Source organism: Rattus norvegicus, chromosome 10 (assembly GCF_036323735.1).
Source record: "Rattus norvegicus strain BN/NHsdMcwi chromosome 10, GRCr8, whole genome shotgun sequence".
NCBI lineage: Eukaryota > Metazoa > Chordata > Mammalia > Rodentia > Muridae > Rattus > Rattus norvegicus.
The window spans coordinates 103,567,140-103,582,402 of NC_086028.1; the positions used below are offsets into that span (position 1 = coordinate 103,567,140).

At 49.4% G+C, this 15,263-nt stretch overlaps 1 protein-coding gene across 2 annotated transcripts; it reads left to right on the plus strand.

The window, feature by feature from the left end:
- Positions 1–229: 229 nt before the first annotated feature.
- On the plus strand, positions 230–12,930 carry Birc5 (baculoviral IAP repeat-containing 5). 2 transcript variants are annotated; one of them, XM_063269805.1, is made up of 4 exons: positions 230–5,138; positions 5,521–5,630; positions 9,283–9,400; positions 12,332–12,928. In XM_063269805.1, the coding sequence occupies exons 1-4, from the start codon at positions 5,028–5,030 to the stop codon at positions 12,476–12,478; spliced, it is 486 nt and encodes a 161-aa protein (XP_063125875.1). In that variant the 5' UTR covers positions 230–5,027; the 3' UTR covers positions 12,479–12,928. The 2 variants fall into 2 exon arrangements, with proteins under 2 accessions (XP_063125875.1, NP_071610.2); NM_022274.2 differs by having other exon boundaries at positions 5,007–5,138; positions 12,389–12,930.
- The last annotated feature ends 2,333 nt before the right edge of the window (positions 12,931–15,263 follow it).

Genomic DNA, 15,263 nt, shown 5'->3' on the forward strand with positions numbered 1-15,263 from the left:
GTGTGTGTGTGTGTGTGTTCCATTCAGGAGCCCAGAACACTGGGGCAGGTAGCGAGGACCTACCAGAGATGGCTCAGAGGTTAAGATCTTCCAGAGGTCCTGAGTTAATTCCCAGCAACCACGTGGTAACTCATAACCATCTGGTGCCCTCTTGTGGCCTGTAGGTATACATGTAGGAGAACGCTGTATACATAATAAACGAATCTTTAAGAGTTTTGACTCGGCTGGGGAGATGGCTCAGTGAGTGTGAGCCCTGTGTTCTTTTTTTTTGGTTCTTTTTTTTTTTTTTTTTTTTTTTTTTTCGGAGCTGGGGACCGAACCCGGGGCCTTGCGCTTCCTAGGTAAGCGCTCTACCACTGAGCTAAATCCCCAGCCCCGAGCCCTGTGTTCTTACTCGAGTTTGAGTCCCGGTGCCCTTGCTAAGGGCCAGGCATGGCCCCGCCCCTATGTATCTGTAAACCCAGAACTGTGAGGGGCAGAGAAGAGAGGACCTGTGGAGGTTCTGGTAGCCAGTTTAGTTGAGGCTCAGTGAGAGACTTTGTCTCAAGGGAATAAGGTGGAGAGCATTAGAATATGACACTCATTTTACTCCTTCCCTAGCATTGGGGGTTGGGGGTGGGGGCTGGTAGGGAAGCAGAAGTGTAAGAACCCAATAAAACAACACAAAACACACACACATACACACACACAACACTCCCTAGCGCCACAACAACATACAAGCACACACATTTGACCTGGGCCAGGGGGATAGCTGTGTTGTCAGAGTGCTGGCCGAGCATGCATGAGGCCCTGTTGCCTGGTGTATAACAATGTCAATGTGCTCGGTGCCTTCAGCCTTTGTGTTTAAAACAGTTCTGAGACAGTAACTATAGTTTACCCTATAAAACCCTAGACAGTTGTAGTGGTGGACGTCCCCCCACGGGAGATAGGGTGGGGACGTAAAAGTCCAGACTTTAAATCCCAGCACTAAAGAGGCAGAGGCAGGCAGAGCTCTACCTGGTTTATATAGTGACTTCCAGCCAGGGCTATATAGAGAGACCCTGTCTCACAAAAACAAAACAAAACAAAAACAAACAAAACCCAAACACACACACTCCCCCCCACACACACACTCACACTCACACTCTCTCCCACACACCCAAGCATAAGCGTGATAGAGGGAAAACGGTAGCGGTGACTGGAGACACGGCTCAGCGGTTAAGTTCTATGACTTTTCTAGAGGACTCTCCCTCATTGAGTTCCCAGCACACGTGTGACTCACATTCCTGTAACCCGGTTCAGGGGACGTGAATCCTTCCGGCCTCCATGGGCAGTGCACATGCAGATGGTTACATATACATACATGCAAGCAAAACACTCGTACACATGTATCTTATTTACTTTTGGTTTTTCAAGACAGGGTTTCTCTGTGTAGCTCTGGCTGTCCTGGAACTCACTGCAGAACAGTCTGGCCTTGACAGAGATCCGCCTTTCTCTGCCTCTGGGGTGTACAGCTGCACACCTCACCACTGTGTCTTTTTTTTTTTCTTCTTCTTTCTGTAAATTACTGCGTTCAATTAGTGCTGCCGGTTGGAATGCTGGCTTAGGGGCTTTTCACTGGACCACGAATGTTACTTTGTAATAAAGAGCTTTGTTCCTGAAGGATTGGGTTGGACTCCGTGGTCTAAAAGTTGACCGTCTAACATGAATATTTTATGATCCTACAACTGGTTGTATCGTCCCAGTATTGATTACAATGGAATCTCTAGTCAACAGCTAGAAAACACAGAGTTCACATGGAAAGGAATGTTCCTCTAGAAAACCCTCAGCCCAAGTGGCTGGGATTGAGTGACAGATACTTTGGAAAGGACAGAGCTTTGTCCTTGCTACTAAACCTTTTACAGCTGTGGAGTCTCACACCTGGCAGTCCCCTTAGGCGTGAATATCTCTCAGCAAAGGCTGAGGAGCAAAGTAGAACTATGACAAAGGATCAAGCACTTATGCCTAAGTGGGGGGAGGGGCGGTGGAGGATTAGAGTGGGGGATGGAGATGAGGACATAAAAAACAAAGAACCTATTGTTTTAGGGCTACTATTGCTGTGATGGAACTCAGAGACCTGAGAGACCTGAGGTTAGGCTGATTCTGTGACAGACTTGGAATTGGCAGTTAAGAAGACTGGGCCTGGGGCTGGGGATTTAGCTCAGTGGTAGAGCGCTTACCTAGGGAGCGCAAGGCCCTGGGTTCGGTCCCCAGCTCCGAAAAAAAGAACCAAAAAAAAAAAAAAAAAAAGACTGGGCCTAAGAACTGGGCAAGTCCATGCAAGCCAATTACTAATAGAAAACTCCAGGCTCCAACCTTCACGCCCTGATAATGGTTTTTGAATGCCTAGAGCTAGAGTAAACTAAAGATCTTATACCCCGGAATTCCAATGTGCTTTAAAAGGAGCCTGCGAGCTCACTTGGTTGTCCATCTTGGTAATGGGAGGCCCCAGCATGCTGGACTTGTGCAGAATAAAACACTCTTTGTGTTTACATACTATTTGAGTCCAGAATATCATTCTTCAGCGAATCTTAGACTCTTACAGACCAAAGGCAAGTTGGGGAGAAAAGAATTTATGTGACTTACGCTTCCACCTCACTAGTCCATCACTGAAGGAAGTCAGGACAGGAACTCAAACAGGACAGGATCCGAGAGGCAGGAGCTGATGCAGATCATGGAGCGTGCTGCTTACTGGCTTGCTCAGCCTGCTCCTGTATAGAACCCAGGACCACCTGCCCAGGGGTGGCTCCACCCACAACGAGCTGGGCCTTCCACATAAATCACTAATTAAGAAAATACTCTACAGGCTTGCCTGCAGCCCACTTTATAGACTGCAGCCCATTTTCTCAATTGGGGTTCCTTCCTCTCAGATGATGCTAGCCTTTGACCAGTTGACATGAAATTAGCCAGTTCATCTACCTTGTCAGGGACTCAGAAGAAAATTACTACTGTAACATTGGGCAGGAGAGGAATCTGAGCTGTCTGTGCAGGGCTGACTCAAAGACAACTTAAGTTGGGACTCACAGTACATACACCTGTTGCTATTTCAAATGTTTATATTTATTTTTATTTATTCATTTTACATCCCACTCACTGTCTCCCTCCAGGTCATCCGCTGCCAAAATCCTCCCCCCATACCCCTCCCCTTCTCCTCTGAGAGGGTGGGCTCCCCCTGGGTATCCCCCCACCCCAGTACATCAAGTCCTCTATGGGACTAGGTATATCCTCTCCCTCTGAGGCCAGATGAGGCAGCCCAGCCAGAAGAACATATCCCAGACAGGCAACAGCTTTTGGGATAGCTACCCGCTCGTTGTTCGGGACCCACATGAAGACCAAGCTGCACATCTGCTACACATGCTGGGAGAAGCCTAGGTCCAGCAAAGTGTATGCACTTTGGTTGGTGGTTCAGTCTCTGAGAACCCCAAGGTCCAGTTTAGTTGATACTTTTGGTCTTCCTATGGAGTCCCTATACCCTTCAGAGTCCATACCCTCCCCCCTATTCTTCCATAAGAGTCCCCAAGCTCCATCCAATGTTTGGCTGTGGGTGTGTCCAACCACCTGAATCAACTGCTGGGTGGAGGATAAAGAGCAATGCCTGAGACCTTTAAAAATGAACGAATGAATGAACGAACGAATGAATGAATGAAAATGAGGACGTGCCCACTCCACGTTTGGTGGTAGAGAAGGGTTTGATTGTAGATGTGTAAAGTACACCACAGGCATCTGGAAGAGTCCTGTCTGAACCGGGCCATGAGAGATGAGAGGAAGTGATGAGAGAGGGCAAGAAAGGGGAAGCAAACCAAGAGAGAAGTGGAGAGTCTGGGAGCAAGTGGTAGACATGGCTGGACTATACAGGGTAGAGAAGCTCAACCCCTGGGCTGGAGAGCTTTAGGGTAGGGGGCAGGGTGAGAAGCGCTGGGAGGAGGTACAGGAACTGATACTTGACCCATGTTTCTTTGGGACATAACAAAACCCCTCTTGTTCCAGCTGGTCATACATACGCGGTATGACCTGTTCTTCCTCACAATCTGTGAAGTGGCCTGGTCCACAGTGGAGGCCCACTGGCGGGGAGCCTACTGCGGTTAACTGAAGAGGAAACCAAACTACTGGGCACTCGCTTGCCACGCCAACCAGGGCTGTGCTCGGGATGTGCCCAGCCTGCTGTCTGTAGTGTGGGGCCCTTTAGAAGCCGCTGCAACCACAGGCAGCCCGAACAGAAACACTGTAAACGGACCCACTGCAAGGCTGCCGCATCGTCACCAGGCTCAGCCAACAGTCATACCTAGGAAGCAATATTTTTTTTTTGTGCCTGGACTCGCTTGAGGTGTACGGCTGCTTCCTTTTAGTCTGAGCTAGGCCGATGGACTCAGAAATATACACCCATTGATTTTCCAGCTTTGAGGCATGTATACAGACCCCGCCTCCATCCCAAGGTGTCTACAGGAAGGATGGCGGCTGCAGGGAGGAGGGTCTCCTGTCTTCCTAAGGGTGCCCTCTCCACCAGCCTGTGGGTGGATCGAGGCACTCTATCAGCTGGGTGGAGCACTGAACCTATCTAGCTGGCCAGGGCCTGCAAACCCTGAAGGAGGAAGAAACCGCAGAGCACGTGGGACCTGCAGCCGACAGGCTTTAGAGAGGTACCGTAGGCCAGGACGCCACTCTCGGCCTCTCTCCGGGGCCCCTGGGAGGCAGTTGAGTAGCTCCAGCTGACACTAGACGGAACAGCAGGAAGGAGTCGCCGCAGAGGACACAACTCCCAGCAAGCCCTGCGCCTGCCAATCCCGGAAGGCCACGCGCGGAGGCTCATGGGGCGGGACTTTCCCGGCTGACCTCGCGCCGTCCACTCCCGGAAGGCGACTTTTTCCAGAGGGCGTGGCCTGCGAGGCGCTACAGTCGTCGCCTGCTCCCAGAAGGCTACGGGTGAGGACGCGGGGGCGGGGCGCTCCCGGCCTGCTCTGCGGCGCGTCTCCGCCCGCGGGTTTTGAATTAGGGATTGTGGCGACGCTATCATGGGTGCTCCGGCGCTGCCCCCGACCTGGCAGCTGTACCTTAAGGACCACCGCATCTCCACCTTCAAGAACTGGCCCTTCCTGGAGGATTGCTCCTGCACCCCAGAGCGGGTAAGTCGGCCCCTACTCGCACCTCGGCGTTCATACACAGACATTTCCGTCCCAGCTTCAAGCGACTCCATCCTGGGCCGGACGGTGCCTTAGTGGTGGGACCCGGGATCAGAACTCCCCAGCCTCGCTTCGCTCTGTTAGCCAGTGTACTTTGCTCTGCTCAGGACGGGGAAAGACTGCTCTGTTCTCCACGAGGCCACTCCGCTCTCCCCTCCCTTTACCTGAACCACTAAGGCTGCCCTATCCCTACTGTTAGGCCCCGTAGACCTGGCCTCTTCCCACTGTTCCCAGAGGCTGCCTCAGCTCTCGGCCCGGAAAGATTGCTGGAAATGCTAGGATAAGGTCAGACTGTTGATCCTTGCTCACGAGCTGTCCTTTTCAGATGGCGGAGGCTGGCTTCATCCACTGCCCTACCGAGAATGAGCCTGATTTGGCCCAGTGTTTTTTCTGCTTTAAGGAACTGGAAGGCTGGGAACCGGATGACAACCCTATGTAAGTCCCGCCGGCTACTCTCCGAGGGTTTCCTGGTGCCCCCCTCCCATTGGGAGTCTTTTGGGAAGAACTGGAATTGGGACAAACTATCTGTATTTGGTAGAAGAACCTGCTTCTTACTCATGTGTTACAGACTGGTCTTGAACTTGTTATACAGCTCACACTGGTCTTGAATTCTCGGTTTCCTGAGTGCTGCCAACATGCACTGTTTTGCCTGAGGTTTTGTTGTTGTTGTGTTTTGTTTTGTTTTTGGTTTCAGATAGGGTTTCTCTGTGTTGTAGCTTTGGCTGTCCTGGAACTCCTTCTGTAGACCAGGCTGGCCTCAAACTCAGAGATCCACCTGCCTCTGCATCCCAAGTGCTGGCGTTAAAGGTGTGTGCCACCATTGCCCGGCCTGCCTGAGATTTTTAAAGATTTGCTGTTGTCGATGTTGTTAATGTGCACATGTATGTCAATTTCTGCCGTGCATGTGGGTATCAGATCCCTAGGGGCTGGAGTTAGAGTCTGTTATGAGACCCCTTATGTGGGGTGCTGGGAACTGAGGTTCTGTGGGAAAGCACCTAACTGAAGATCTGTGGAAAAGGGCTCCTAACCATTGTGCCATCTCTCCAGTCCCAGATATTTTTATATTATTATTATTATTATTATTATTATTATTATTATTATTACTTTATGTTTTTCTTTTGTGTGTGTTTGGATGAGGGTGTCATGGTGGATGTCGGAGTAAAGACAACTTTGAGGAGTAAGTTCCCTCCTATTGTATGTGTCCCTGGAATTGAACTCCGGTGAGGAGGTTTGGCAGCAAGCATCTTTACCTGCTGGGCCATTTCTGTGGCCCCAGTTTGATTTCAGACCCCAGGACAAGGGACTGAGGTGCATATTTTACATACCAAAAACAGACCTGGCCTCCAGGTTCTCCCAGCATCCCTTGGTGCCTCAGGGGCATACCCCACCCCCACCCCTGAACTTTTCAGCCCAGGGGCCAGACTGCCCTTTCCCCCCCAAGACTCCTCCCTATATAATCCAGACTTTTTGGTCTTCTCTCTCCTGCTCTTCCTCCTCTTCCCCCTTCTCTCTATGTGCGCTCTTTCTCTTCCTCTTACCCCCTCTTTCCCTTCTCATGGTGACTCCCCTGGCCTCTGTCCTTGGGGCCAGTGAATTCACCTGAGAGCAGCCTTCCAATTAGCCTGCAATTAATATCATCTAATCTGGCTTGAATTGGTTCATTTCACCAGTAGAGAAATTATTTATCAGCCCCTGACCATGATTCTTTAGAAACAGCTGTATTGAAATAGAATCCACACACTGCAGAAGTCACTCTTCGGGTCTTCGCTTTGCGTCATTACTCTGGGTTTCATTCTTATGCTTACCTGTCCTTCTGCTTGCCCATTATACCTCCAGCCCTGGCTCTTTTTTTTTTAAGATTTATTTATTTATGTATACAGCATTCTGCCTGCATATAACACCTGCAGGCAAGAAGAGGACATCAGATCCCATTACAGATGGCTATAAGCCACCATGTGGTTGCTGGGAATTGAACTCAGAACCTCTGGAAGAGCAGCCAAAAGACACATTAGGGGTTAAAAACTGCAGCACCCTCTGACCAGAGAGAAACAACAACTCTGGTGCTTTTCTTGGAGAGAAAATTGAGGCCATAGAAGCATCACTTTTGTCAGCAAAGAAGGTGAGGGGACATGGGAGGCATGACAGACAGACACAGCAACCTGACTGAATACTCAAGAGCTGTGTTTTCTTTTGCCTATTTAAGGCTAGGTGTCTTGCTGGGCATGGAGACCCACACATGCCACCTACCTCAGCACTCAGGAGGCACTTGTGGATCAGCCTGGGCTACATAATGAGGCCCCGTGTCAAAGAAACAAGGTCTGGGGCTGGAGAGATGGCTCAGAGGTTAAGAGCACTTGTTGCCTTGCAGAAGGCCTAGGTTTGATTAGCAGCACCCACCTGGTGGCTCACAACCGACTACAATTCCAGTGCTGGGGGATCTGATGCCTGCGTCTGGTTTCTGCGGACACCAAGCACACACGGGAGGGTGAAGACTTAACGTTGCCTGTGTTTGGAGTTTGTGTGGCTGTGTTCTCACTGCAGTCCTGGGCTGAGTGTTGTGACAGAGCATAGCCAGGATATGGTCCCTTTGCAGGCGTGTGCGAGTTAGCAGAGTCCTGGATTACCGTCCAATTGCACCTCGTTCAGAATCTGTGCTAACGTTATAAAAACATTACTGTAAACTAAAATGATTTCTAGCAGGTCTTTGGGGATTCAAACAACCTTTGTGCGTGTGTGTGTGTGTGTGTGTGTGTGTCTGTGTCTGTGTGTGTACACACAGGTACATGCATGCACAATATACATATGTGATGATGTGCGGAGGTTGAAGGACAATTTATAGACATTAGATCTCTGTCCCTCTACTCTCTGGGTCCTAGGATGGAACTCAAGCTGTCAGGCTTAGTGAATTTTATTTACAAATTTTTAGGTATGGGTGTGTCTTAGGATTTCTTTTTGTTTGTTTGTTTTGTTGTTTGAGACGGTTTTTCTGTGCGGCCCTGGCTATCCTGGAACTCTGTAAAGCAGGCTGGGTTGAACTCTGCCTTCTGAGTGTTGAGATTAAAGGCGGTGACCACCACTGCCTGGATCTGTTGTGAAGAGACACTGTGGCCACAGCATTATGAAGGAAAGCATTTAGCTGGGGCTATGGTCACAGCATTATAAAGGAAAGCATTGGGGTTGGGGATTTAGCTCAGTGGTACAGTGCTTGCCTAGGAAGCACAAGGCCCTGGGTTCGGTCCCTAGCTCCGGAAAAAAAAAAAAAAGAACCAAAAAAAAAAAAAAAAAAAAAAGAAAGGAAAGCATTTAGCTGGGGCTATGGCCACAGCATTATAAAGGAAAGCATTTAGCTGGGGCTATGGTCACAGCATTATAAAGGAAAGCATTTAGCTGGAGCTATGGCTGCAGCATTATAAAGGAAAGCATTTAACTGGGGCTGTCTTAGCGTTCAGAGGTTTAGTCCATTATCATGGTGCAAGCATGGCCGTATGCAGGCAGACTTGGTGCTGGGGAGGCAGCCGAGAGTTTACTTCCATATCAGCAGGCAGCAGGTAGAGAGAGTGACACTGGGCCTGGCTTGAGCATCTGAAACATCAGAGCCTGTCCCCAGTGACACACTTCATCCAACAAGGCCACATCTCTTAATAGTGCCACCCCTTATTAGTCTATGGGGCCATTTTCATTAAACCCACCACGGGGTCAGGTGGCGTCTCTGGTGGAGCATTCCTTTAGTCCCAACACTGAGGGGGCAGAGGCAGGTGGATCTCTGAATTGGAGACCAGCCTGGTCTACAAAGCAAAGTTGTACAAAGCCCAGGACAGCCAGGGCTACATGGAGAAGCTCTGTCTTGACAAACAAAACAAAAATCGTGTAGCCTCCTATTGATCACTAGAGAATCCAGAAAAATATTGTGACCATAAGGATGGGGAGACCTTACAGAGAGAAGATAGGCTGTGTGGGCATTCCTGGGACATGTTTGCCCTTGATGCAGTGCAGGGTGCACCAAAAGACAGCCGTGGAGATGGGAGATGGGCTGCAGGTTGTGAGTGGCGGTGGCGCTTTTGACATGGAGGTCTGTTGGTTTTTCTAGAGAGGAGCATAGGAAGCACTCCCCTGGCTGCGCCTTCCTTACAGTCAAGAAGCAGGTGGAAGAACTGACCGTCAGCGAGTTTTTGAAACTGGACAAACAAAGAGCCAAGAACAAAATTGTATGTATGACCGAAAATAAGGACTGAGCAAGTTCGGTCCCCAGAAGCCCTGGGGATCTGTCTCAGGGAGCACCCTCAACCCGGGGGAGCGTGTGGGTAAAGACAAACAGGACTGACCTGGAGTGTGGCTTGGAGCTGGCATGCAGCAGCAGACCTGTCCCCTCAGAATGTGATTCAGTGGTGGTTCCTGTGTAAGGTCACCTTCCCAACTGAGTGACAAGCATTGTCAGGAGCCCTTATCACAGGCTGATCCCCGTGGTGGCAGTGGTAGAGGCTTGGGAACATGGAATAGAGAATACTGTCTGAAGGGGACACTGAAGCAGACAGGGCAGCAGAGCTTTGCCTCTTGTCACGGGCCGTTAATTGGGAAGTAGGTGGCACAGGTGAGCCCACAGGGAGGTGGCTCCCATGCAGCCGGGCATGAAGAGTCAAGGTGGCCAGAGTCCAGAGCTCACAGTAAACCCGAGTCCATTGGGACAGAGAGCAGAGCTCACAGTAAACCCGAGTCCACTGGGACTGAGAACACCCCATGTTTTGCATGGGGTTTTCACTGCAATTGTTTGTCTATCTGAAGTCCAAATTTATCAGGCAGTCTGTGTTCTCCTCTGTTACCCTCGCACTGTTTTAGGGGGAGGATTTGGGGAGGGGTTTACTGGCAAACTTCCTCATGCTCGAAGGATGACCTCCAGCTGACCCTGGCCGGGGCGGAGACTAGGACCTGCTGTCCTGCTTACCATGGTTTCACTTCAGCTGTGAGTTCCGTTCTTTGGTGGAGGGCATTGTGAGATAACTGACTGATAACTCAGTGTCAAGGATGATGGTTTTCTGTCAACAGGGAGGACTGAAGACAGTGTTGGGTCCAGCACGCTCAGACACTCTGGGGATGGGCAAGTGAGGTCGGCCTTGCTGATCAAAGTCCCCGTTATATAGTGTTGTTGTTGTTGTGGTTGTTGTTTTGAAGCACAGTTGGAGTTCAATAAACATTTAATACTAGATTGGGCACAGAGTCAAAAGAACCATCTCTCCAGGCTCAAACCCCTCTCCCAGGTTTTCTTTTTTTTTTTCAAAGACAGGGTTTCATCATCTAGCCCTGGCTGCCCTAGAACTCAGGAACTCATTATGTAGACCAGGCTGACCTCAACATACAGAGATCGAACCACTTCTGCCTCCTGAGTGCTGGGATTAAAGGCATGTGTTACTATGTGCTTTTTTTTTTAATTAATTAATTTATTCATTTTCCTTAAAAACAGAGGCTTTTTAAATTTTATTTATTTTTTAAAGATTTATTTATCATATATAAGTACACTGTAGCTGTCTTCAGACACACCAGAAGAGGGCATTGGATCCCATTACAGATGTCTGTGAGCCACCATGTGGTTGCTGGGAATTGAACTCAGGTCCTCTGGAAGAGCACTCAGTGCTCTTATCTACTGAGCCATCTCTCCAGCCCCTGTTTTTTTTAATTTATAATGTATTTTATGTGTGGGTGTTTTGTTTGTGGAGGTCAAAAGAGGGCATTGCATTATCTAGAACTGGAACCATCATGTGGTTGCTGGGAATTGAACTCAGGTCCTCTGGAGAGCAGCCCGTGCTCTTAACTGCTGTGCCCTCACAGACCCCTGAGTGTTCTTTGCTGCTGTTGTTTGTTTTCTGAGTCAGGGCTTCTCCTTGGCTGTCCTGGAACTCACTCTGTAGTCCAGCTGGCCTCAAACTCAGAGATTCACCTATCTGCCTCCTGAGTGCTGGGATTAAAAGCATGCCCCACGCCAGTCAACCCTTCCGGTAGCTCTGTGGGTCTGTGGAGATACCATAAGGAGCACAGCCATTTTTCAGTCTTTTTTTTTTCTTGTCAACTTATTTTTAAATTAAGTTCTCTAGTCTGTGAACGTGACTTTTATTCTTCTGTAATAATTGTCCTCTTACAGGCTCACTGCTCCCGTGTGCTAACTTAGGCCAAGTCCTGGAAGTTTTAGTCTCTGTACAATCTAATCTAGGCCTAGCATGGTTTCAGCCTCTGAAACGCTTCTGAATCAACTCACTCTTTCTAGTTCTTTCTGAACTCTGGCTGGATGGTTCATCTCAGCTCTTCTGGCTCAAATCCTCTCCAAGCTGACTGATTCAGTCTGGCTTCTCTCTCAGACTCCTGAATTGCTCTGCTTGGCCTCGTACTACCTTTAGCAATCTGTTCTCATTTTCTGGCTCCTTCTCATTTTCTGGCTTGTTCTGTCTTCACCTGCGTCTAGTTTGTTCTCTTCAACGTGTCTCTGTAAAAACTCTCTCAGTAAAACTGCCTCCTCTCTTCCCTCTCTGCACTGCTTCTTAAATAGCTTCTCCTTCCTCCCTTCTCATGGGAGTTGGACATATCGTGTTCTGTCAAATCTTTCTCTGATTCGTCACTTTGTCTGCCACTCAATTAGACATCATTTCACACATGGGTGCTTCCTTCTACAAACTAACTTTACCTTCATTGTTTGGGATTAAAGTTGCATGTTAAGGGCATGTCTGTGTTCCAACCAGAGTGATTAAAGGTGAGTGCTAAGGGCTGAACTAGAAACCACAACTAGAAACAGGTTTTTCCAGTAAACAACACAATCTTGGGGTTCAATGTGATCGAACATCCTACAACATTAACGCTGGCTTGGTGCCAGGGGGTACAGTCCTAGGGTGCAATCCCATATAATTTGGTCGGCTGAAGGAGGATTGAAAGTCTAAAGCTATGGGCTACATGAATCCTGTGTGAGTAAGTGTGTGTGTGTGTGCGTGCATGCGTGTATCAAGGAAGAAAAGTTGGGGCTTGTAGCTCAGTAAGTATTTGCTTGTTATGCTTGAGGCCTAGGTTCAATTCCCAGCAATACAAAATTAATAACTTTCCTTTTAGTACTTTGTTATTTTGTTGCGATGGTGATGAAACTGTGGTGTCTCCCTTGGTAGGCGAGCCCCTCCCTCTGGGCCACACCGCAGCCCCATTGTGTCTGTTCGTCATTCCAGGCAAAGGAGACCAACAACAAACAGAAAGAGTTCGAGGAGACCGCGAGGACGGTCCGCCAGTCCATTGAGCAGCTGGCTGCCTTACGCTGAGCCTTTGCTGGGCAACCTGGACCTGAGTGACATGCCACGGCTAAGCCACTTGTCCCAGCTTTCCAGGCCTGCCTGGCCGCCTTGGTGTCTTACAGGAGACCGTGACATTTCGAAACTGGACATCAGATGATTTGGGGTTTTGCTTTAAAGGGGCTCAGCCTGCGTGGCCACCTCTCTTTGGTTTTGTGGCTTTGCTCTATTGTGACCTGGACTTAAGCACTGAGGAAGGGAGTGGATGAGGGACAGGATTCTCTGACAGGATCTATGGGGTGGGGAGGGGGGTGAAGGGAGGGTTGTGCAAGGCCTTTCTGGTCTTGATGTTTCCATGCCTGGCAGCTGTCGCAGCCCATGTGTAGGTGTGGTTTATATATGTTTGTGCTGATAATTCTTCTGTCCTTCTGATGAGTCCTCCTACCATGGGGTAATGGAATAAAATAACTTAACAAAGTGGACCGTAAGCTCTTTCTGTCTTGGGGAAATGGTTTGTTTGGTCTTTTGAGATGGGCCTCATGTGGTCCAGGCTGATCTGGAGCTTTGTATAGCCAAGGCTGGCCTTGAACTCCATCCTGCTGCCCGACCTCCCAGAGGTCACACGGAACAGGACCTCCTTTTCCTCTTTTTTTTTTTTTTTTTTTTGGTTCTTTTTTTCAGAGCTGGGGACCGAACCCAGGGCCTTGCGCTCTACCACTGAGCTAAATCCCCAACCCCTCTTTTTTTTTTTTTTTAGAGATTTATTTATTCATTTATAGGAATACACTGTAGATGTCTTCAGACACACCAGAGAAGGCATCAAATCCCATGACAGATGGTTGTGAGCCGCTGTGTGGTTGCTGGGAATTGAACTCAGGACCCCTGGAAGAAGATTCACTGCGCTTAACCACTGAGCCATCTCTGCAGCTCCCAGGACTTCCTTTTTCTTGCTTCCTTTGCAGACCTCTGCAAAGCAGCAAGTGTGATGGACAGTGTTGTCAACTTCATCACTTATAAGGTGGGGGGTATTTCAATTGTACTAATTGAGGTGGATCCTGTGCTAAATGATGCAGAACTGAGCGTCAGGGTGCACTCATTGTCCTGTTTCCTGACTGACCAGCTGCTTCTTGCTCCCTCGACCCCGACTTCCCCATAGGCACCAACTACACCTTGAACTGTGAGCCCTGGGTAACTGCTCCTCCTCTCAGGTGCTTTTGTCAGAGGATTTTATCACAACAGCAAGAGAAACTAAGGCACCAGGTGAGGTGCCACCTACTGATAATCCTAGAACTTTGGAAGCAGAGGCTGAAGAATCAGGTTCTGAGTTGTCCTAAGCTACACATATGGAGGTTGAGGTCAGCCTGGGCTATTTTGTGCGTGTCAAACCGTATGACTATTCTCCAAGCATGTGGGGAAAAGCATAGCCCACTGTGACACGGCACGGTTCTAAGGCAGGCGGGGTACAGACTTCACACGTGTACTACTCTGCACCTCATGCTGATAGAGTCTAGGTCTGCTCTGTTCCTACCCTGCAAAGCGTTGCCAGTCTCACTGATTCCAGGAGGATCAACAGGAAGCCAGTAAGACCTTCAGAACTCAGGAGGCATGAAGCAGAGTTAGAAATGACAGCTCAAGTGACCTTCTGAGGCTTCCAGCAGGGCTGAGTGACATGCCTGCAGTTTAGCTTGAGGAACACTGGAAACCAAACATACCGTCCTATCGGGCTTTGGTTCTGTCTGCAGCAGCCCAGCAAAGCCCAGGCTCAGCGTGTGTGAAGGATTCAGGCCACGCACTTTCCTGGTGGCAGTGGTGTGTATGCCTGTGCTCACTTGGATGACTCCTGGGAGCCCACTTCAGGAGCTGCTCTGGACATCTGGGGCCTGGCTGTCTCCAGATCCACCTAAGACATCCTGGTGGCCTCCCTGAGGGCTTAGACCAGCTCTGTGCAACAGTAACGAGCAAAACAAGGGAACCAGGGTACAACATTAGGAGCTGGGACCATTCCCATCTTACCACAGAAATCATAGGAGCGGAGGCTAAACAACACATGTGAGAGAAAAGGACCTATGTCTAGATGGCTGGTCAAAGCCATAGGCAAGCATCAAGGTGGAGATCTGAGCCCAGGTGGATCTAGGTCCCAGTCAGGGATGACAAGACATATGCAAACAGGCCGGCCTGGGCAGAGGCCAGCTCTGCCACAGTCTCGACACTGAGGACCTTACTGCCTGACATGAGCAAAAGTCACCCTGAATAAAGTCAGGAACCAGCACAGCTTCGAGTTTTCGGTCCACTGTCTCGGTCTATAGGTCTTGCTGGGTTTCAACAGGGAGGGGCCAATCTGGGTCTCGGCTGTACGCCCATAGTCCCCAAAGTGGGGCATTCTGAACTGGTACTGTACCCTGAACCCTGCCTCCTGCAGTCAGCTTACAGAGTTTCTTCTTGCTTTCTGAACTTCAAGGAGGTAAAAAGCCAGCTAGCGTTCCAGAGCACCCTTGGTGGCAACAGAAGAGGCACTGTTGAACTTGTCATCCAAGTTCCTGTCAGAAGCTGCCAGCTGAACTGACAAGGGTGGGTGCACAGAGCAGGTGCCTTCTGGTTACTGCAAGTGCAGTCTTGTGTGTGTGTGTGTGTGTGTGTGTGTGTGTGTGTGTGTGTGTGTGTGTGAGAGAGAGAGAGAGAGAGAGAGAGAGAGAGAGAGAAAGAGCATGGAGAACATGGCAATGGGAACATCTTTGAGATGTGTGTGTGTGAGAGAGACAGAGAGAGAGAGAGAGAGAGAGAGAGAGAGAGAGAGAGAGAGAGAGAACATGGAGAA

Bases quoted from the DNA above. Each gene is read 5' to 3' on its own strand.
- Birc5 (XM_063269805.1), top strand. From the start codon at position 5,028: ATGGGTGCTCCGGCGCTGCCCCCGACCTGGCAGCTGTACCTTAAGGAC. The intron at 5,139-5,520 runs GTAAGTCGGCCC...TGTCCTTTTCAG, and splicing joins GCTCCTGCACCCCAGAGCGG to ATGGCGGAGGCTGGCTTCAT. The intron at 9,401-12,331 runs GTATGTATGACC...CTCCCTTGGTAG, and splicing joins AAAGAGCCAAGAACAAAATT to GCGAGCCCCTCCCTCTGGGC.